The sequence below is a fragment of the Gallinula chloropus genome (genome assembly GCF_964237585.1).
Source record: "Gallinula chloropus genome assembly, chromosome: 27".
Classification (NCBI taxonomy): domain Eukaryota; kingdom Metazoa; phylum Chordata; class Aves; order Gruiformes; family Rallidae; genus Gallinula; species Gallinula chloropus.
This window is the reverse complement of record NC_140112.1, coordinates 410,341-432,290: the sequence shown is the minus strand read 5'-3', so window position 1 is coordinate 432,290 and position 21,950 is coordinate 410,341. Positions and strand designations below refer to the sequence as shown.

The following is a 21,950-nucleotide window of genomic DNA, read 5'->3' as shown; positions in this document are numbered from 1 at the left end:
TTGATCTTTTTTCTTTTGGTGTTTTTTTGGGGTTTTTTTTTAAAAGACTGTAAATATAGATAGAGCTTTATTTTGTTAATAAGACTATGAGTAACTTAACCTGTATATTTCACATACTTGTTTACAAATTGCGCCTCCACCCCTTCCCCCTTACGCCCCCCTTGGCACAATAAAGATGACTTTTTGGAGCAGAGAGCTGGCTCTGGGCTTTACCAGCTAAGATTCAGAGACAGAAGAGAGCTGGATGGGGACCTCTCTCCCCAAGCATAGGTGAGGGGACTTGTTCCTCCCCTCCCTGCCCCTTTCTCAGCACAGCCCCCCCTCCCCCAGGCTCTCACTCCCTATGATGTTTTCAATCCTTTCTCCTGCCCTGAGCACCCGTGGTGGGGTCCCAGCTGTCCCCCCAGCTCATCTCTACATAGCAGCAGGTCCATGGCTCAGCCCTTTCTCCCCCAGGACCCTCTGAGGCAGAACAGTGTGACCTGCCCGGGCTGAAGCCCATCAGGGCTGAAGCAGGGAGGGGGGGAAACAACCAGGATGAAGATGTGAGATCAGCTCTGAGCAGCGTTCTAAAACACAGGGCATCACTGTAGGAGGACAATCCCCAGTGGCAGCTGCCTACTGAAACCTGAAAGGAACTCAGGAGCATGAGGTGGACTCATGACACATCAGCAGCCCACCCTGCTAGGAAATGCCTCCACCAGCATCTCTGCTCCTGCTCTGCCCTTCCTCAGCACCTCTGGCTGCAGGATAAAGGCCCAGTGAGCCCCAGAGATGCTCTCCCTGCTCCAGCACCAACCCCTACAGATCTGCAGCCCCCAGTTCCAGCTACCAGCAGCTTTTATTTTGCACCAAAACAAACACCAGATGCAACAACAGTCCCGGTTCCTGCTGGGGTAGGTGCCTGTGCCCATGGGGAAAGGACCACCACCTCGTCCCCATTGCCTAAGCAGCCAAGGCAGGGGCAGAGGGAGCTGATCCCATGCCCCAGCTGACGCACAACCACTGTCACAAGCTGGACAGTGCTCAGCAGCCAGGATGGCCCTCACAGAGCCTGTAGTGGGGGGAGCAGCTGAGTGCTGGCAGGGGATGAAGCTGTGCCCAGCTCATGGACCTGATCGAGTCACCTCCTGCCAAAGTCCCACGCGGGGACACAGCCCAGAGCAGAGGCACAGCACCCATGTGAGGGGCAGGTTGGATGCCCCTGACCCCAGGGAAGGCAGAGCTGGGAGCCCCTTCCTCCCAGGGAGCCCCTGGGGTGCTATGAGGGAAGCAAGCAGCTGAGGGAGTGCGAAGACCATGGCTGGGGGGGGAAAGCCAAGCCAGCTGTGGGCCAAGCACAGCGCAGGAGGTGGAGGCAACCCCCTCATACCAGTAAAACCTTGCTAGTCCCCAGCCTGTGTGGCTCGTGGCCATCGCTCTCCCCTTGCTGCTTTGCCAGAGCACAGCAGTGCCCACTCCTCAAGGGAATGGGGCCCATGCACAGGGACAGGCCCAAGCCCAGGATCAAGACTGAGCCCAGAAAGGTGCTGGTTTGGGTCTGGGAGCCCGGGCAGCACCGAGCAGGTGAGGCAAGATGGGAGGGAGGGAGCAGCGGGGGCGGCAAAGCACAGCATATGCACTGGGCAGCTCTGGGGGCTCCTGAGTAGATGGGGGGGGACCTGGTTCCCCCCTCGAGGACGGCACAGAGGGGGCAAACTGGGAGCCAGGCCAAGCAGCAGCAGTGCAAAGCACAGACCCCCTGCCAGGCACTGGGGCTCGGCCTTAAGGCGGTGGTAAGGCTTCCTGGCGTAGGCCTCGGGCCTCTCCGGCATCTCACGGTCCAATCTCACAGAAGTCCAGGGTCTCCTTTAATTAGGGGCCGGGACAGATCTCCTCTTGCCCCTTCCCACCATCAGCACCTGCCCTCACCCCCCAACCGGGGTGGGGAAGGGGCGAGGGGGATGTGAGGTTTGTGGACGCAGCAAGGACAAAAATTAGCTCAGGGTCTCACAGGCCGGAGAGGCTATTTAGAGATCTGCAGGGCTGAGACCACCGGCTTCATCTTGAAGTACTGTTTAAACCTTAGCTTTGCATATCTACCAAGAGAGGAAAGAAGGACAGACGTGAGACACTCCTGCCCCTGCCCACAAAGGATCCCTGAAGCACTTGAGGGTGTTTTGGGATCCTTCTGCTCCTGCTGTTTAACACTGAGCTGTGCTGGGACCCAAACGCTCCTCAGCCCCGGCAGACTCACCTTAAGAAGTTAAAATCTATGGTAGAGTATTTATCCTGGAGCAGGCCCCAGCATGCCCAGAGAAAATGGGATGCCTGCAACAGAAAGTAAACAAGGATGAGGAAGGGGCAAGGAGCATCCCTACCCATGGGATGAGCCAGTCATGCCTCTCCTGGCTAGGGCCCAGCTGGCTGTGACTACAGAATGTGGGGTGGCAGCCAGCTGGGGCTGCCCCATGTGTCTGTGTGTTTCTATCTGCTCCAGACCCTGGTCCCAGCCCAGGAGAGGGATGCCAGCAGGAAGGATGCTGAACAGTGGCACAACGTGCTTGGGGTACCAGGCTCTGTGTTTGCAGCTGGGATGTTCTTCCTGGCAGCTCCAGCCAGGAACCCAGCTGAGATTTTGCCCTAAGTTCACAGAAATTCAGCTCTGCTAATTCATGGCATTTACCAAAGAGGATTTCCTCATGCTCAGCCACACTGGGGGTCTGCCTGGCCTCTGAAGGGATGCCCAAGGCCACAGCTATCAGAGACACGCTGCCCCATGTGTGTGTGGGATGGCAGGCAGCCAGCACAATCTCTCAGACCTTGCCCAAGAGTTCAGTGCTTCCGAGGTGCAGTTGGGCTTTTTGGGGCAGCATCCTGCCCCAGGTACCCCCAAAACCCCATGATGGTACCCACACCTCCATCCTCACCACCCTGCCCCAGGTACCCCCCCAAAGCCCCATGATGGTACCCACACCTCCATCCTCACCACCCTGCCCCAGGTACCCCCCCAAAGCCCCATGATGGTACCCACACCTCCATCCTCACCACCCTGCCCCAGGTACCACGAAGCCCCATGTTGATACCCACACCTCCATCCTCACCACCCTGCCCCAGGTACCCTAAAAGCCCCATGCTGCTACTCACACCTCCATCCTCACCACCCTGCCTCAGGTACCCCCAAAGCCCCATGCTGGTACCCACACCTCCATCTTCACCACCCTGCCCCAGGTACGCCCAAAGCCCCATACTGGGACCCACACCTCCATCCTCACCACCCTGCCCCAGGTACCCTCAAAGCTCCATGCTGGTACCCACACCTCCATCCTCACCACCCTGCCCCAGGTACCCAAGAAACACCATGCTGGTACCCACACCTCCATCCTCACCACCCTGCCCCAGGTACCCCCGAAGCCCCATGCTGCTACCCACACCTCCATCCTCACCACCCTGCCCCAGGTACCCAAGAAACCCCATGCTGGTAGCCACACCTCCATCCTCACCACCCTGCCCCAGGTACCCCCTCAAAACCTCACGCTGGTACCCACACCTCCATCCTCACCACCCTGCCCCAGGTACCCCAGAAACCCCATGCTGGTACCCACACCTCCATCCTCACCACCCTGCCCCAGGTACCCCAGAAACCCCATGATGGTACCCACACCTCCATCCTCACCACCCTGCCCCAGGTACCCCCCCAAAGCCCCATGCTGGTACCCACACCTCCATCCTCACCACCCTGCCCCAGGTACTCCCTCAAAACCCCATGCTGGTACCCACACCTCCATCCTCACCAGCCAAGCCACAGCACAAACCCCAGGTTCACCTGAGAGCAAAGGAAACCCCATTTTGGGAGGGGTGCCTTTGAGAGAGGCCAGTTCCTCCCCCTTCCCACCACTCACCAAAGAGAACTTGTTGACTTGCACGTAGAGAGCCTCCAGCTCCTCCTCAGACACGGCTGTCACTGTACTGCCCTGGCTGCCCTGCGTGAGCTGCTTGTAGGCCTGCAGGTAGGAGTGCAGCCACTGCAGCTGGGTCTCCTTGCTGGGGTAGAGGCCATAATCCACCTCCTTCACACCTGTGAGGGGAGAAGGGGGGTGTCAGCAATGCCTGAGGTGCAGAAGGGCAAAAGCAGGGGGGGTTGGGGCTTCTCCAGGGCTAAGGGACCAAGGGGCTGTCCCCATGTGGGATTGGGGGAGCAAAACCCCTGTGCACAAGCTGGAGAGAGTCCAGAGGAGGCTATGGAGACGATGAAGGGGCTGGAACATCTCCCCTGGGAGGAAAGGCTGAGTGAGCTGGGGCTGTTCAGCCTGGAGAGAAGAAGACTAAGGGGGGACCTTATGAATGGTTATAAATATCTTCAGTATGGGATGCAGGGGAAATGGGCAGCCCCTTTTCAGTGTCTGTGGGGACAGGACAAGGGGCAATGGCTGCAAGTTGGAGCACAGGGAGTTCCACACCAACCTGGGGAAGAACTTTTCCCCAGTGAGGGTGAGGGAGCCCTGGGACAGGCTGCCCAGGGGGTGTGGAGTCTCCATCTCTGGAGAGATTCCAGCCCTGTCTGGACACAGACCTGTGTGACCTGACCTAGGGAGCTGCTCTGGCAGGGGGGTTGGACTGTTGTTGGACTCTGTGATTCTGCACCCTCCCTCCCACATCTCTCCAACCCCAGGCAGCATGAGGAGGAGCTGCCTCAATTTCCCATCAGGGCACTGGGGATACAACTGCCTCTCCCATCCCCTGGGAGACCTTGGGGCAGCCACTGCAATTGGGGGGGGGGAAATCTCTGGTGCCAGGCAGAGGAGCCCAACTCACCAGCAAACTCATTGAAGTGGTTCCCAATGTCAAAAGCCTGGTAGTTATAGCCGGTGTACTCGTAGTCGATGAAGCGAACGTGCTCTGCAGGGGCAAGACAGGTGCTGTGAGGGGCTGGAGATGGGGCCCCCAGCCCCTAGGAGATGGAGCCCCCAGCCCCCAGGAGATGGGGCCCCCAGCAGATGGGGCCCCCAGCCCCCAGGAGATGGGGCCCCCAGCCCCCAGGAGATGGGGCCCCCAGCCCCCAGGAGATGGGGCCCCCAGCCCCCAGGAGATGGGGCCCCCAGCCCCCAGGAGATGGAGCCCCCAGCTCCCAGGAGATGGGGCCCCCAGCCCCCAGGAGATGAGCAAGGGACAGTCCCCTCCGCAGGGGGCTGCTGCTGCCACCAACCTTGTGTCCCATCGTAGATGATGTTCTTGCAGAGCAGGTCGTTGTGGCAAAGCACAATGGGGGAGCCCAGCTGGGAGAGCGTTTCCTTCATCCAGGCCAGCTCCTGTTCCAGCATCTCCAGGCTGGGTACATCCTGCTGGAGGCTGGGGAAGGGGACGGCGTGGAATCACTCCTGCTCACGGGGAACCTCCCTTGGGGGGGCAGAGGAGCAGCGTTGCCCCTTGCTTCCCTCCACATGCAATTTGCAAAGTGAACTCATCAGCGACACAAAGCACCGGCCTAACGAGGCTGGTTTTGCATAAGGAGGCCAGGCTCAGCTTGGACATCATCCTCTGGCATGCTGCCTGGTGGTACCCAAGGCACCTGGCAGATGCCATGGCAGTGCAGCCTCAGTACATCCCTCCTCCCCACTAACACCCCCATCCAACCCCCACATTCACCCAACCAGCTGAGTCCCCCAGCTCCCACTCCCAAAACACCCAACTAACCCCCAGGCAATGGGAATTTTTTGGACTCTGCCAGGGCACACACCCCCCTCACTAACTTCAGAAGCTTCAGTTCCAAGGAGAGAGCCTGTTAATGATTAGCTAATTGGCTATGCTGAAGGCAGGGGCTTGGGTAAAGTCTGCCAGCAGCAGGGCCAGTGCCCAGTGTCCTGCCCGCTGCTGCGCAGGGAACAGGTTAATTATTCGCTGGCCTTCAGGTTCGTTCACCTCCACCACCTCTTGGGGCTGCCTGCATCCCTCCCCAGCACCCCAGGGCTCACCTGGCGTGAACCCAGGCTCCCAGAAATGGGACAAACTGGTCTAAAGTGAGAACTGGCTGCATTAATCTATACTGGGTTTCTAGGATCCCCTCCAACATCAGGCTCAACCTTGGTGCTCAGGTACCTGCCATAAGAAGGGCCTGAGCTTCAGTTTACTCTGGAGAAGGCTTAAAAAGCAGGCTAGATTTGAGGGGTGGGGGGTGTTGGTGGATTATTACAGTGGGTGGGAGTCTCTGGCTCAGGCCAGATTCTGCCTGGGTGCTGTACAACAAGACCCTCTGCTTCAACACCAAAAGTCCTCCCCAGACTGGCAGAAGAAAGGATGCTGAAGGGTGCGTGGAGACACCTCCATCCCACCTGCTCTTGGGGGCTTGGCCATGGGTTTGCTTACAAAGGGCTCCCAATGCAGATCCAGCCCCAACACCCTCCCCAGCCCCACTCACCAACCCTCCTGAGAGGTTTTACCTGGAACCGGGGCTCTTCCCACCCCGGGTCCCATAGTGGGAAGACTTAAGAGGTGGGTGGGCAGCGGATGCCCAAGCCAGAACCTGGCTCTTTGGGATCCCTCTGCCTTTACCTGGGGTTGGATACCTTTGGGCTGAGGTCTGTCTTCACGAGGGTGAGGTATTTGTGTAGCTTCTGCCAGAGGATGGGCTTGGGGAGGCTCCCGTTGGCGTGGATGGCATGTACCCGGGCCATCTCCTGGGCCACCAGCCTGGAAGGAAGCACAGACACAAGGGTGAGAGGGAGATGTGCAGCAGCAGCCCAGAGAGGAGCACTCCTTGAGACAGCCCAAGGAGGGGGGGTTCCCTAAAAGCTCTGTTAAGAACACAGCTGAATCTCCCCTCCACCTCTGTCCCCAGGGGAAATCGTGCTTGGCCACTCTCACAGCCTTCTACGATCTCATGACAGGCTGGGTGGATGGAGGGAGAGCAGTGGATGTCATCTACCTTGACTTCAGCAAGGCCTTTGATACTGTCTCCCATGACACCCTGATAGCAAAGCTGAGAAAGCAGGGGATAGATGAGTGGACAGTGAAGTGGGTTAAGAATTGGCTGTCAGACCGAGCCCAGAGGGTGCTGATCAGTGGAGCAGAATCTGACTGGAGGCCTGTGACTAGTGGTGTTCCCCAGGGCTTGGTGTTGGGTCTGGTCCTGTTTAATATCTTCATTGACCACCTTGATGAGGGAACAGCACCCACCCTCAGCAAGGACCCGATGATCCAGAGCTGGGAGGGGTGTCTGACACACAGGACACTGCGCTGCCATCCAGAGAGACCTGGACAGGCTGGAGAGCTGGGCAGGGAGAGACCAGATGGGGTTCAACTAAAGCAAGTGGAGAGTCTGGCACCTGGGGAGGAATAACTGCTGGGATCAGGACAGGCTGGGGGGGAGCTGCTGGAGAGGAGCTCTGTGGAGAAGGACCTGGGGGTCCTGGTGGGTGACAAGGTGGCCATGAGCCAGCAGTGAGCCCTGGGGCTGAGAGAGACAATGGGATCCTGGGGGCATCAGGAGGAGTGTGGGCAGCAGGTCACAGGAGGGGATCCTCCCCCTCTGCTCTGCCCTGCTCAGGCCCCACCTGGAGTGTTGTGTCCAGTTCTGGGCTCCCTGGGATCAAACAGACAGGGATCACCTGGAGAGAGTCCAGAGGAGGCTATGGAGATGATTAAGGGCCTGAAGCATCTCTCCTTTGAGGAAAGGCTGAGTGAGCTGGGGCTGTTCAGCCTTGAGAAGACTAAGGGGGGACCTAATTAAAGTTTATAATTATCTGAAGCAGGGGATGCAGGGGGAAATGGGCAGCCCCTTTTCAGTGTCTGTGGGACAGGACAAGGGGAAATGGCTGCAAGTTGGAGCACAGGGAGTTCCACACCAACATGGGGAAGAACTTTTCCCCAGTGAGGGTGAGGGAGCCCTGGGACAGGCTGCCCAGGGAGGTGGTGGAGTCTCCTTCACTGGAGAGATTCAAGACCCATCTGGACGCCTGTCTGAGTGATATGTCCTAGGGAGCTGCTTTGGCAGGGAGGTTGGACCCCAGGAGCTCTCCAGGTCCCTTCCAACCCCTATGATTCTATGATTCCACTGTGGCTGCAAGCCTCTGAAGCCTTTTGAGACCCTGTCTGGGGCAAAAGCAGCACCCCCCTCTCCAGGGGAAGCTCCCACAATCTCCACTCACCAACAGCTGATGCTTTAAAACCCCTGAGGATAAACCCAGCTGCCGTTTAGCCCCTTTACACCCCAGCACCACCTGGGTTTTGGCACACTGAGCACCAGGCTGGACTACAGGCAGTGAGGGAGCTGGAGAGGTGAAACCACAGAGAAAACACCATTGCCCTGTCCCCTGCCCTACATTTCCCCCCCCTGGATCTGCACACCTGAAGATGTGGGGGTCCCGCACGTGGTTGGGTCCCAGCGCGATGCCCGGCAGGAACTGGTAGCAGAGCCCGTTCTGGAAGGCGCAGTAGAGGTCAGGGGCACAGCCATGGGCGTGCAGCACCTGGAAGTTCCTCAGCTCCGTCTCCCTGTCCACGAACAGCTCCGTCTTCCTGCCGTAGACACGGACCAGCACCGCATCCGCCATGCCCTCGTCCGTGTAGCAGGCCACCAGCTTGTTGGTGATGCCATCGGTGAAGAGCTGGAGGGAGAGAAGAACGGCAGAGCCGATGCCTGGACATTCCTGCTGTGCCTGCTGGGTTGGATCAACCCCTTCCCACCGGTAGATCCCAGGGAGAAAGCAACAACAGGGCAAAAATCAAGCATGGAGCAGGCAGCTAGGAAAGCTCCTGCAGCAGATGGCATGAGTTTGTAAGGCCTCGAGGCTCCAGCACATCCCGTGGGGCTGTGGGCATGAGGCTTTAGCTGCACCAAGCTGTTGGTTTGGGTGGAAGTCCTGCCATTTTTCACCTGGGAGCTCAGGAATAGCTCAAGCCAGATGTGCTGCCAGCAGGCTTGGCACCCGAGCAGCCCTGGGAAGCATTCCCAAAAATAAAACCCACCCCAATCAGCATAAATCTTTTGGCACAAAATTGGGGGTGGGGGGGGGGGGTGGGGGGAGGAGAAAAGCCAACGCAGCAAACAACACAGAGCAAACACCACCACCCCATCTCCTCCTCCCGCCCCTCCCTGCAGGGCTGGGTCGCTGATAGGCAGGGACGTCTCTGCTTGGGGACATCTCGTGTCATTGCTCTGATGGCTCCTCACAGATGGAAAGAGAGTTTTGTTCTCTGGGAGCCCGGGCTTGGCCGCCTGCCCACGCACATGCAGGGGCTGCCGTCTGCCCCGGGCTCCTCTCCCCATCCCGTGGGGATTTCGGTCCCCTTCCAGTGCACTGAGGGGCTTTGGGGCTCTGTCACCTCATGGGAGACCCTCACCCCATCATCCCTCATGCAGCCAGGATGCTTAGCCCCACACAGGCTCCTGCCTGCTGCTGAGGGTGCTGCTGCTCCCCACCAGAGTGATTTATTTCTCCCCTTTGGGTTCAGGGAGCCGGAGCAGGTGTGATGCTGGAGGAGCAGGAGGGGGGCGAGGGCGCATGCTGTGGCAGCAGCGGTGCTCGGGGGTGGGACAGCTAATTTTAGACATCCCACTCAGCAACTCACTCTCCTATATAGGGTGCCTATATATAGGGCTCCCCATGCAGCCTCCCGAGGGGAACTCGAAGCACTCGAAGGAGACACTGGAAGTTAGATGTGGTGCTAATACCCCTTGTTACACAGCTTTTCCCAGGCTGGATAATCCATGTTTCCACCACGGTGCCAACACTCAGCTCTTTCCTCTCCTTGTCCTGCCAGACCCCAGGAGACCAGAAATTCGGGAAGCAAAAGGTATCTTGGCCAGTCGCACATCAGCCCCACGCACATCAGCCGGGGCCCGAAGGAGATGCTCTTGTGGAGATGCTCAGTCCTCTCACTGCTTTGTTTCACTGCCCCATCAGCTCTTTCCAGCAGGTTTAACAGGATTACTGAGCCCTTACCCCCCCCTCCCTTGAATTCCAGGCCACTCACTTTGGAGACTCACACACGTGGTTCACCAGCAACCTGTACCCAGGCACGCAGCGGCTTTGGAGGCAGCAGCTCCTTCCTCCAGCTCCCGGCTGTGGCTGCTTGGGAGATGCCTGGAGCTACTCCTCATGGATCTCAAGTGCAGCCAGCCAGCAGCAGGGCCACGGTGCAGGCCCACCTCCTTCCCTGCTGTGGCTGCCTGACAGCAGGGAAGGGTGGGGGGAAAGAGAGTTGTGACTGCGCTGCAGGAGCCTTGAGGCGATTAAATGCCAAGCCAGACCCAAGGAGTGTGCCAAGGTGCTGAAGGGGAGCAGCTCCATCCCACACCCTGATGCTGTGCTTGCTGTGAGTCTGCTCAGCATTCCCAAAGCACCGCCGTGCCGGCTGCCTCCCCCAGCGCTGCTCCCCAGCCCAAGAAGCGGTGGGGACAGATGGCTGTAGGACACCTTGTTGCCCAAGTCAGGTTATAAACATCCAACGCTGGAATCCTCACAGGGGTTTGGCTCCACGTTGCTGCTGCTGCTGCTGTTCTTATCGCTGGGTGAGGGATGGAGTGCGTGCTTCCTGGATAGCACGGCTGGCTGACTCACTGACACCACCCCATACCTTCCCGGTACGGAGATCTTCTGCCCAGGGATGGAGCTTAAAGGATGAGGAGTGCTGGAAAGCGGGCACAACCTGCAGCACAGCAGGCTGAAGACCCCAGCAAGAAGCAGCTGAACACCCAGATTCTTCCTCCCCATCCTTCACCGGCACAGCCCCTGTGAGCAGCCGTGCACAGACACTGTGCAACGAGGTGCTGTGAACCGGGCACAGCTCCAGTGTGAACAGGAACACTAATAGGAACCAGCTGAGAACCAGCACACCCCTCCAGTCCCCATCCAAACTGCCCTCGCAACAGCAGCTGGGGGAAGCACAACTGGAGGTTCCCCCCGCTCACACACACTCAGAAGGGGTTTGGTTTTTTGCACCCCCCTTTTTGGGGGGTTGAATTTAATTAAAAACATACACACACGACATGCAAGCTGCTGTTGAACACTGACCCCCCTCCAATGCCTGGAGAGAGCCTGGATACCAGACACCCAGGGTCCTTCTCAACCAGCCATCCCCACCCAGGTCTGTGCTGGGTGCCATACAGAACCTGAGACATTTCCTGCCCCTACAACTCTGAGGAACTCAAAACTCCCGGCTTCCTGCCTCTTGCCATCTGCCCTCTCCTATGTATTCTCCTGCAGCTCCTTGTATTTAATTACACTTGGCTATTAATACATCTTTAATGACACTCCAGACACACGTGCCTTCAGAGGACACACATCCACACGTACATACATTTAAGTGCACCTGGTCCCGCTACCTCCACTCTTCCCCCCGTGCCCAGGAGCACAGCGAGGGCACAGACATCACCAGCATGGTGTTTCCACCCCAGATCGCACACCCCCAGGCAGGGGTGAGGAGGGGGAAAGGGACTCCCCATGTCAGGCAGCTCTAACTCTCCCAGCAAAGCCCTGCAAGCTCCAGAGAGCCGAGCCCCATCCTGAGAGGAGGCTGATGCTGAACCCCAGCTCCCACCCAAACCTGTGCTCATCCTGCTGGGACCTGGCAAAGTAACCCATGTGAGACTTGCTCCTAGGAGCAGCTACTCCTGCGGGCAGGGGCCCAGCAGCTCCATGTACAGGTGCAGGCAGGGGTGCAGGCAGCCTCTGGAGGATCCCACAGCCTTGCAGCCCCCCAAAGCCTTCACCCACCCGAGGGACCCTGGGGACACCTGGGCTCAGCGATGGGTGGCTGCTTGAGGGGTCCCCTGAGCATGTGGGGTGGCGGTGTCACACCCTCACACTCCTCACCAGGCCTGAGAGCCGAAGGGAGAACTGGGGGTGTGGGGACGGGATGTTGCACCCTCCTTGGCAAGGTCCCCCGTGGTGGGTCCCACAGCCAAAAGGAGCTCTATAGCTGCCCTAGGGCGGGCCCTACAGCACCTCAGGGTGTGCTCCCCCCCCCCGGGGTGGGCTCTGCACCCCCTCAGACGACCCTCCCGGGGGAGATAAGGATCCGCACAGGTTCCCCCGCCCCGCACCCAGCCCCATCGCGCTGCGGGACGTACCTTGGTCTTCACCCTGCCCGGCTCCCAGCCGGGTCTCAGCTCCCGCATGAGCCGCAGCGCCCCGGGCAGCACGTCGCCTTCGTCCACCGCAATGCCGAGGTGGGGCACGGCGGGGGGGATCCCCCCCCAAGCACCACCACCGCTCCTCTCCGGTGCCGGGCAGTCTGGGCAGCGCCCGGCCGGTCCGGCCATCCCCAGCTCCGCGCTGCCGGAGCCGCGGCCCATGTGCCGGGGGCTGCCGCGGGGCCGGCGGCCGCGGGGAGGAGCCGCCCGCCGTTGGGAAGCCATGAGTCACCGGCCCGCCTCCCGCCCGCCTCCCGCGGCAGCGCCCGCCCGCATTGTGAGCTCAGCGGGACCCGCACCGGGCACCCCTCCTTCTCCCCCACACCCCTCTCCCCTACCCCGCACCTGCTGCCGGTGCGCTCCGCCTGGGGACCTGCTCTCTGTCTCTGCTTCCCCCCCCTTCCCCTTCCATCCCCTCCGCTATCCCAGGGGAACCTCCCCACATCTTCCCACCCCTCCCCTTCTTCCCCCCGCCCCCATCCATCCCTTCACAGCTGGGATGAAAAGGATGAGGATGCTGCGCACGGGATGTAACCCCAGGATGTGCTCCAAGAGGGGCTTGTTCCCTTTGGATCGGCCTCTCCAACCCCACTACAGCCTCACCCACCAAGCGCTAACCCCCCCGCAGAGAGGATTTACAGGTGGGCAGGAGAGAGGTTGGATAGGTAAAGGCAGAGCACGGCTGGCTCAGCCTCCCCCCATCACCCCTCCCTGCAGCCCAGCTCCAGCCCAGCTTCATTAGCAGAGGAAATAACCACCGCACCCGTCTGGGAGCAGAGGATGCCCCCTCCAAAGTTTACAGCTGGCTGCGGTTGAACCCAGCTAAATGGACCATGGAGACTTGGGGGAAAAGCATTTAAGGAAGGGAAGGGGGGGGGGGGGATAAAAACAAAATAAACCAGCCAGTTCCCCGTGTTTCTAAATATAGAGCGAGCTCTGCTGGTTTTAATAGGACGGTCATAATTGCTCCCGCCGCTCTGCTGGGCTGAGTGTGGCCTAATTGCTCGCCCATAACAATCCCAAGTGTTAATACGGGGCCGTGGCGGGTTAGCAGAGCCTCGCAGGCAGGAAATTGCCCCGGCACAGGCGATTAGAGGTGCTAATAACCTGGCTTAAGGGGCCCAGGAGCACCATCACAGCAGCCCCAGCCTTTTCCCTCCCGTTGCTCGGAACAACTGTGCTGAATAGGAACAGAACTGGATCTGCGTAAACCCCATCCTATTTTAGGCCAGCCTGACTGTTTTCCAGCTGAGGGCTGTAGGCAGAAGCCATCACGGGGGCTTATGTCACCCAGTGCTTTTTCAAGCTCACATCCACTGGAGGCTTCTCCAGATCAGAGCTGTTGCAGTGTTGAGTAGGACAGAGGAGGCTTAGTTATCTCCCTGTGGTGGGAAGGAAAGCTGGCCAGCACCTCCAGACAGCCAGAAGGTAGTGGAGAAGCCAGGCTGTAGCTCAAGAGCTGACCTGTGCAGATATCTGCATCCCAGGGGTCTCTGAGTAGCTCTATCCCCTGCTCCAGACCCTCGCCTTCCATCCTTCCCTGCCTGTGCTGCCGCTGTTTCCAAACCCTTGGGGTTTCCTGTGCTGACTGAGCAGCTGCCTGGAGTGCTCAGGAAGTGCTGGATGAAAATGAGATACACTGACTGCTGGGGCCTCTTCCCTCCACCCCCCCTGGCCCCTGAAGAGCCATCACTGCTGCTTTCCTCGCCTCCGTGGCAGAGGTGATGGATCAGGGGTGATGGATCAGGGGTGATGGATCAGCGCTGCAGAAAGCAATGCTGAGAAACAAGCAACATCACTGGGCACTTTGAATTTCCTCTCCCTGGAGACCTGGGGTTGTGCATCCCAGCATTATAAGGTTGAAATGCTACAGGGCTCCAGAGACCCTCCCAGGAGGGACAAACATCCGCTTAGCCACATCCTCTCCGCTGTCCTGTCCGGCTGTGCTGCTGCTCGGTGGGGCAGGGCAGGGGATGAGCTGCTGTGCAGGGAGGGAGAGGGCTGGGAGCAGAGCAGAGGCTGCTGCCTACCTGGCTGGAAAGGTCACGCAACATTAACCCTGGCAGGAGCATCTCTCTCCTGAACATCCCAGCTTGTGTCAGTCCGCGCTTTGGGTGGCACTGGGAGGCCACCAGCTATCATGGCATTAGGTGGCACTGGGAGGTCACCAGCCATGATGGCTTTGGGTGGCACTGGGAGGCCACCAGCCATCATGGCTTTGGGTGGCACTGGGAGGTCACCAGCCATCATGACTTTGGGTGGCACTGGGAGGCCACCAGCCATCATGGCTTTGGGTGGCACTGGGAGGTCACCAGCCATCATGGCTTTGGGTGGCACTGGGAGGTCACCAGCCATGATGGCTTTAGGTGTCACTGGGAGGTCACCAGCCATCATGGCTTTGGGTGGCACTGGGAGGCCACCAGCCATCATGGTTTTGGGTGGCACTGGGATGTCACCAGCCATGATGGCTGGTGGCAGAGATGAGGATGAGAAGCTTCTGTGACTGGTTGCACTGGGATGCTGACTTGCACCAGGCAAATGTTGTGCTCTGCCTTTTCCCAGGGTTCCACTCAAGACCACTGTGGTAACAGAGCTGAGCTGGTCCAACTGGAGAGGAGAGGGTGCTGCAAGCTGCTCTGCACTGGGTTTGCAGCTACTGGGCTGTAACTGGAAGCGCTGCAGCTCTCCAGCAGAACTGGAAATGTCAGGCTCCAGCTGGGAGCACTGGTCTGCCCCTCACAGCTCAGCTGTGCTCCTGCAGAGTGTCTCTGCACATGTCCAGGGCAGAGGGAAGCCTGGAGTTGTTTAGCTCCAGTGACAGCAGCAATGAAAACAGATAAAGGCACTGGGGCAGCCAGAGCTGTCCTGATGGGACCAAGTCAACCACCCTTAACTGAACCTACCAGCACCTTCCACTCCCTGAAGAGTGGCTGAGCTGATGTACAGCCCTGTCCTGCTCCCAGGGGTGCAATCTGGTCCTGAGCCCCATGTGGGTAGGTCAGTTGAGGTGTGGGTAGCCCTCACAGCAGCTCATCTGCAGCAAGGGCTTTCTGCTGGTTGGAAAGACCCAAATTTGCCTACATGCTCTTACAGAATGGGGAAGGACATGAAGGACACGGATGCTGTGGGGAATCCCGGCAGAGGAACGCTCATGGTCTGTTAGCAGGAGTATCTCACCTACCCCCTCCACAACAACAACCCCCCACTCAGTGCCCTGTTGCTCTGAGACTGTTTAATATTAAAGTCATGGATTAACACCATGGGTTAACACCAGCTAAAATCTATCATGAAACACAGCCAGGTTATTTTTCTCCCATTCAAGGAATAACATGAACCACAGGCAGAGCATCCCTCCTCGGTCTGTCTGCAACCTGCCAGCGCTGCCGTGCCAGCGCCGCTCGGCGTGCCGGGCGCTCTATTGCACATCACCCTCAAAGTCCCTGGAGGTGCAACTCCAGCCACAGGATCTAGCTTTGATTTCCAAACTGAAGGCTAGAAGGAGAAGAAGAAGAAGAAGTGTTTAAGGCTCAGCTCTTCCCCAGCAGCAGAGACTCCTGGGAAGCAGAGCGGGGGTTTGGGAGTGGGAGAAGGCGAGGTTTTTGCAGTCGCTTCGGTGAAGAGAGGAGGTGGCTGAGCTGTAAGGAAACGCTGTTCTCAGTTTGCACTTCAAATCATCTCCTCTGGGTGGTAACTCTTGGTTCCTCCAGGCTGGTTGCCCGTGTCCCTCTCCCCAGCTGTCAGCGAGCCGTGGCGAAGCCGATGCGGTTGTTGCGTCGATCGAATTTGGTGTAGTAATGCCCGATGAAGCTGGCACCCAGGATCCAGAGGGGACCAGCTGGGGGTGGGATGTCCATCCCTGAGAAAGCCACCACGCAAATGTCTTCCCCGTACTGGGGTTGCTGCCAAGAGAGGAGGAGACCCACACAGTGACGGAGGTGCCAGGAGGGAGATCCCCACTGCAGCGTGCCCAAGGAAGGGTGTGATCCCCAGCTCAACACCCTCTGCTTGGCCTCCACATTCCTTCCTCCAGGAAGGAGTCGTCCCACCTTCCTCTGCTCTTTGCTTCTCTCCCCAAAACCACCCAAGGAACCAGCAACAGGTTGCTCTGGCTCATCTGGACACCCCTGCCCAACAGGAGGGATTACTGGGCAAAACCAAGAAGCATCTTTCCAGGACCCAGCTGCTTTAGGGGAGCCAGGAGGGTGCAGGATGCTGCAGAAGAGCTGCACCCCGAAATGCACTGCTGTCCCCTGCAGACGGACCCAGGCATGGCAAGAGCTGCCCTCCTGCACCACACAGAGGGGTGCAGCTTACCCGGAGGATGTAGGCTGAGCCGCTGAGCGCGTAGGTTTTCCCACCCAGGTGGAAGGAGATGTTGGGCAGCTGAGGGACTCGGTCACAGTCCACCACGTACTGGAGGAGAAGGAGACAGCTCTGAGGCTGTTTGCTGGTGAAGGGGTGGGACACAGGTGGGCGGTGGGGGCACAGTGTGAGGCAGTGGGTGGCTTGGGGTGGCTCACCTCTCCTTCAGCCATTTCTGCTGCCCCGATGGCTTTCATCAGCACGGAGATGGGGCCGGCCGGGCCGGTGATGTAGGATGCTCCTGTATCAACAGCCACCAAACAGCCTTCCTTGCAGAACAGGATTTCAGCTCCTACGTACACACTGGAGTGGGAGAAGGGTGACCCTGAGCCCCCCCCCCCACGGTGACCACAGCTCAGCTCCCAGGGCCACGTGTGCCCGTGGGAGAGGGAAGACTGACCAGGCAGAGCATGTGTTGTTTCTGGCGCCTCCAGAGTACAGCCTCCCCAACAGCACCAGGAACCCTCCCTCCAAGCTCCTCAAATGGGAAAGATAAGCTTCCTCCCGCGTGGCTTTTATTATTTTAATTAAACAAAGCAGGATTGTTTCAGCACCTCACTGCTGCAGGGGCTACAGCCAGTTAAACTCCTCCCTTGGTGCTTCCAAGGAGAACCAGCCCACGGTGCCACCCCCTCCACATTCCCCAGCTCCTTTCCCTGAGCCTGGAGATGTAACCATGTGCTGGAGGAACCAAGCCCACTCCCCTCCGGAGAGGAGAGCATCCCCCAGGGAACATGTACCTCAGTGAACCCCCTTCCCCAGCACACAGTGAGCCTTCCCCAGTGCCCCCCCCCAGGCAGAGCCAAGGGGAGGGGAGCAGGATTAGGCTGCAGAGGGCTCACCCCTTCATGCTGATCTGCCAGTAGCCGCTCTTGCTGACGTTCAGGTAGTGGAAATCCCCGGTGTAGTAGGCTGGGTCGCTGCCTCCCAGGATTATTTCCCCCCCAGGTTGGAGAGGAGCGTTTCTAGGGTGCAAAACACAGCACAGTGATGCCCCCCATCAGCTCCCAGCCCCAAAACGCTGGTGGGAAGGGGTCAGCACCAGGCACGAGGCTTTGCTGATCCAGTTAAGCAGCAGAGAGCAGCTTGGAGCAGGAGAAACCCAGAGTTAGTTCAGAGGGGTGAGAGAGCCTTCAGGAGAGGGGGTGCCACATGCTGGGGTCTCTGAGCAGGTCGGTGCTGGCCCCTCCATGGTGTGTGAGCTCCTACAGACCAGTCCCTGCTTCCAGGACTGGGCAGGGCTCTCCTGGAGCTGGGAGCAGGAGCAGAGCCTGCTGCCCAGCCCTGGGGTGCAGGGGTGACTGTTAGTAGGGGCTGTCTGAAGAGTGCTCGTGCTTTCTGTCTTCTTACTTGGAAGCTCTGCAAAGAAAGAGGAGCCCTCTAAGCCTGTGGTCCGAGGGCAGCTGTGTCCCTGGGGTGCCACAGGGACCCAAGTGGCACGCAGAGGAGGCTGTGATTGCAGCCAGCATCATGAGGCTTTGCTCCTTTATGGATGGATCTGACTTTAGATGAGGTAAAGAGCCAGCACACTGGCTTTGAGCACCCATTTGTGGGGCTGGGTCACTGCACATCTCCAGGATGCTGTAACTGGGGCCATGGGGGAGGGATGGGGGTGGGGTTGGGGGGTGGCTGGACTGGCCTCCCCCTGCTCCTGCAGGTTTTGGTGCTGCTGGGAGGAGGGATGCTGGAGCACAACAGTTTGGGGCAAGAAACAGAAGAAGGTTTGGCTGCTGGAGCAGGCCTTTCTTTGATAGACTGATGGGGTTTTGGGGGGTTGGTTGGGGATTTTTTAAAATCATTTTGCCTGCAGATGAAACACTAAATCTGGTCCTGGCCATGACTGCTCCAGCCCCACCAGCAGAGTTGGTGACATTGTGCAACATGGCAATGATAAAGGAGCAGGGAGCAGCTGCTCCCAGCCCCAGCACTCCCTGCCCAGGATGGAGCAACATCCACCTGGCTCTGCCTCCTGTGCTGCCTCACTCCACCCCAGCTCCTCCAGCACCCGCCGTGCTCTCCACCCCACCTCAGGTCCCACAGCTCCCCAAACCCTGGTGCCTGCTCCCCACAGGACCCACCGGCTGTAGTAGACAGAAAACACATCCTCCTTGAGGATCTGCTGGGAGAGGATCCGGTCGAAGACGGGGGTGATGCCATCGATGGCCTGGCTGGGGTAGCCCATCCCCAGCACACCATCAAACCTGGCAAAGATGAAGGGGAAGGCAGGCAGCGCCGTGGCCTCGGCGAAGACCTGGATGATGGGGATGTCTGATACCTGGGGAAGGGGACAAGTGGCCTTGCAGGGAGCTGGGGAGGGGTGTAATTCCCCCCCAGGAGGCCCCCTACTCCTGGGTAAATGGGGGATGCTCATATCATAGAATCATAAAATCACAGAATCAGAGGGGTTGGAAGGGACCTGGAGAGCTCCTGGGGTCCAACCCCCCTGCCAAAGCAGCTCCCCAGCTCATATTGCACAGGGCGGCGTCCAGACGGGGCTGGAATCTCTCCAGAGATGGAGACTCCACACCCCCTGGGCAGCCTGTCCCAGGGCTCCCTCACCCTCACTGGGGAAAAGTTCTTCCCCAGGTTGGTGTGGAACTCCCTGTGCTCCAACTTGCAGCCATTTCCCCTTGTCCTGTCCCACAGACACTGAAAAGGGGCTGCCCATTTCCTCCTGTATCCCATACTGAAGATATTGATAACCATTCATAAGGTCCCCCCTTAGTCTTCTTCTCTCCAGGCTGAACAGCCCCAGGTCCCTCAGCCTTTCCTCACAGGGGAGATGCTCCAGGCCCTTCAGCATCTCCATAGCCTCCTCTGGACTCTCTCCAGGAGATCCCTGTCTGTTTGATCCCAGGGAGCCCAGCACTGGTCACAACACTCCAGGTGGGGCCTGACCAGGACAGAGCAGAGGGGGAGGATCCCCTCCTGTGACCTGCTGCCCACACTCCTCCTGATGCCCCCAGGATCCCATTGTCTCTCTCAGCCCCAGGGCACACTGCTGGCTCATGGCCACCCTGTCACCCACCAGGACCCCCAGGTCCTTCTCCACAGAGCTCCTCTCCAGCAGGTCACCCCCAGCCTGTCCTGATCCCAGCAGTTATTCCTCCCCAGGTGCCAGACTCTCCACTTGCTTTAGTTGAACCCCATCTGGTCTCTCCCTGCCCAGCTCCGCAGCCTGTCCAGGTCTCTCTGGATGGCAGCGCAGTGCCCTGTGTGTCAGACACCCCTCCCAGCTCTGGATCATCGGGTACTTGCTGAGGGTGGGTGCTGTTCCCTCATGTGGGTGCTTTGGCAGTGGCTCCAGGTCTCTGAATTGAGGGCACAGGCTCACCATGACGACATCCTGGCTGAGGAAGCCTTTGACACTCCCCGTCCCGTAGCTGATGGCGAAGCCGGTGCCGTTGGCGATGTAGGTCCGCGACTGGGAGGCGTCGTAGCGGCTGTGGGACACTGAGGAGAGGGGGAAGGCGCATCAAGGAAAGCAAGGGAGGCAGCAGCAGCAGGACCAGCTGAGGGGCTCAGCTCCCCCAGTCTCTGTGGGATGATGACCCCCTCCAACACCCCAGCAGCAGACAGACCCCGTGTGCTAAAGCAAACCCACCCCAGCGCTCTTGGATCAGCTCTGAAGATGGAGCTGAGGCTGGAGGGGGTCAGCCTCAACCCCCTGGGGTCCCTGTACTCACCACAGGCGCTGTAGAGGGGGGAGCACTTGTAGGAGGGTACCCAAAGGTTGGCAGAGCCCGTGTCAAAGACCACCTTGAAGGTCTGAGCGGGGGTACCGATGCTGATCTCACCGAAATACTGGGTCTGGAAGAAGCATGGCACGGGGAGCATCTTTGGGGGGGGGCTTAATGAACCCCCTGAGCAGCAAATGCATGTGGGGTGAGGGTCGGAGTGGAGGGTAGAGGACCGTGTTAGGCTGCCAAACTCCCCCCCCCCCGGAGGGAAAGACTCACGTCCAGGTAGTTAGTGAGGAGGGTGGGAGCTGTCCCGTTCCGGGGTCCGGCTGAGCCACCCCGCCCGCTCTGCCGCAGCTCGGGGAAGACGTCGGACACCTTCACGCCCATTTCCCGCAGCGTCTGGCGGATGGAGGGCATCTTCCGCAGCGCGACCCTGCGGGGGTGAGGGCAGGGCTGGGGGGTCTCCCAGCCGCAGGAGACACACACATCATCAACCCCCCCCCCTCCCTCCGCCTTTCCAAGCGCTCCTGCCTTAGGAGATCCAGCCGGGTGGCTCTAGATGGCAGCAGCTCCCCGCAGCTCCCCGCGCCCTGGGGCTGTCGCCGGGTCCCGGTGGGTCGGCTCCCCACGGCACTGCCTGCTTCGTAGGGACCCCACCGGAGCCAGGGACCACCCCCTCACCGGGGTGGGGACTGCAGCAGGAAGCAGCCCCCCGACACTGTGCCCTGCGCTCAGCTCGGTTTGCGAGCGAAGAGCATCATCCCGCCGCCCCCCCCCCCCCCCCCCCCGGGTTATTTGGGGCAGGGGCACTGCTGAGCCCTGCGGTGCGCGAGGGGAGAGAGGAAGAGGAGCGAGAGGGAGCGGGAGGTGCCAGTGGAGAACAGGAAAGGGGGAGGATGCAGTAGGATGAGTCCTTTAGTCCTCAGCACCAGCCCGAGCATGCAAACCCAAAGGGGAGACAGCCAGACACGCAGCATCCTGGGCCACCTCCAACACCCACTCCTGGTACCTCTGCAGAGCCAGGGCTGGTGAGGGGAAGATGCCAGCACCCCAAGCCACGGCCAAGACCACCAGATACCGCTGGACCCTCTTGCTGTGTCCTGCTGACATCGTGCCCTCCCAGAGCGGCTGCCTCTGTGCCAGCAGCTTCCTCACATCCCTGTGGGCAGGATGCTTTTATAGCCTGGGTTTCTGCATCCCTGGGAGTTTCTCCTCCCTGATGGCTGGGGGGAGGGCCAGGGATCCCATGGGCAGCACTGTGGGCAAGTGGCTGTACCCTGATCGTGACAGAGTCCTTGGCATGGCCTGGAGAGCCCCGTGCCCAGCTGGGCACATCTGACAAGCGTGGTTGGCAAAGGGGAGCTGTGAACAGCTGGGAGGCACAGACCCACGCTCCTCACATTGCAGCGTGTCAGCACCCAGCCATCACTGACACGCTGCGTGCAGGGCACGGGCCCAGTGCCTGCTGGTGTCACTCAAGGTGGTGGTGCCTCAGGTCTAGAGAGCAGCCTGGCAACGGAGATGTCCCCCAGCTCCATGGGAATGGGGTTTTCTCCAAGGGTCTGGGAGTGGGAGTGGCAAACTGGGGCTCAGCCTCAGCCCTTTCAGGCATGCAGACCCCTGAGAGCAAACCCACCAGACCCCTCTCCTCTTACAGGGGCTGCTCTGGGCACAGCAAGAGGGAACCCTCCCTCCCCCAGCTCCATCACACCAATGGGGCCTTAATGCAGAGAACAGCTAAACTCATTGCACCTGTTGCACTTGGGAAGACTAAAGTATGAGCATCCACAGCC

General features: G+C 59.5%; 2 protein-coding genes across 2 annotated transcripts; both read right to left on the bottom strand.

The window, feature by feature from the left end:
• Positions 1–1,798: 1,798 nt before the first annotated feature.
• On the bottom strand, positions 1,799–12,274 carry ETNK2 (ethanolamine kinase 2; the record flags this gene model as incomplete). Its single annotated transcript, XM_084275883.1, has 8 exons — positions 1,799–2,078; positions 2,237–2,310; positions 3,882–4,057; positions 4,795–4,878; positions 5,186–5,328; positions 6,529–6,666; positions 8,323–8,582; positions 12,050–12,274. The coding sequence occupies 8 exons, from the start codon at positions 12,272–12,274 to the stop codon at positions 2,006–2,008; spliced, it is 1,173 nt and encodes a 390-aa protein (XP_084132009.1). The 3' UTR covers positions 1,799–2,005.
• A 3,575-nt stretch (positions 12,275–15,849) lies between these two features.
• REN (renin) lies at positions 15,850–21,267 on the bottom strand (the record flags this gene model as incomplete). Its single annotated transcript, XM_084275873.1, has 9 exons — positions 15,850–16,011; positions 16,427–16,525; positions 16,633–16,777; positions 17,317–17,439; positions 18,544–18,749; positions 19,809–19,927; positions 20,161–20,284; positions 20,434–20,590; positions 21,167–21,267. 9 exons carry the CDS (start codon positions 21,265–21,267, stop codon positions 15,850–15,852), a joined length of 1,236 nt encoding a protein of 411 aa, XP_084131999.1.
• Between the last annotated feature and the right edge of the window lie 683 nt (positions 21,268–21,950).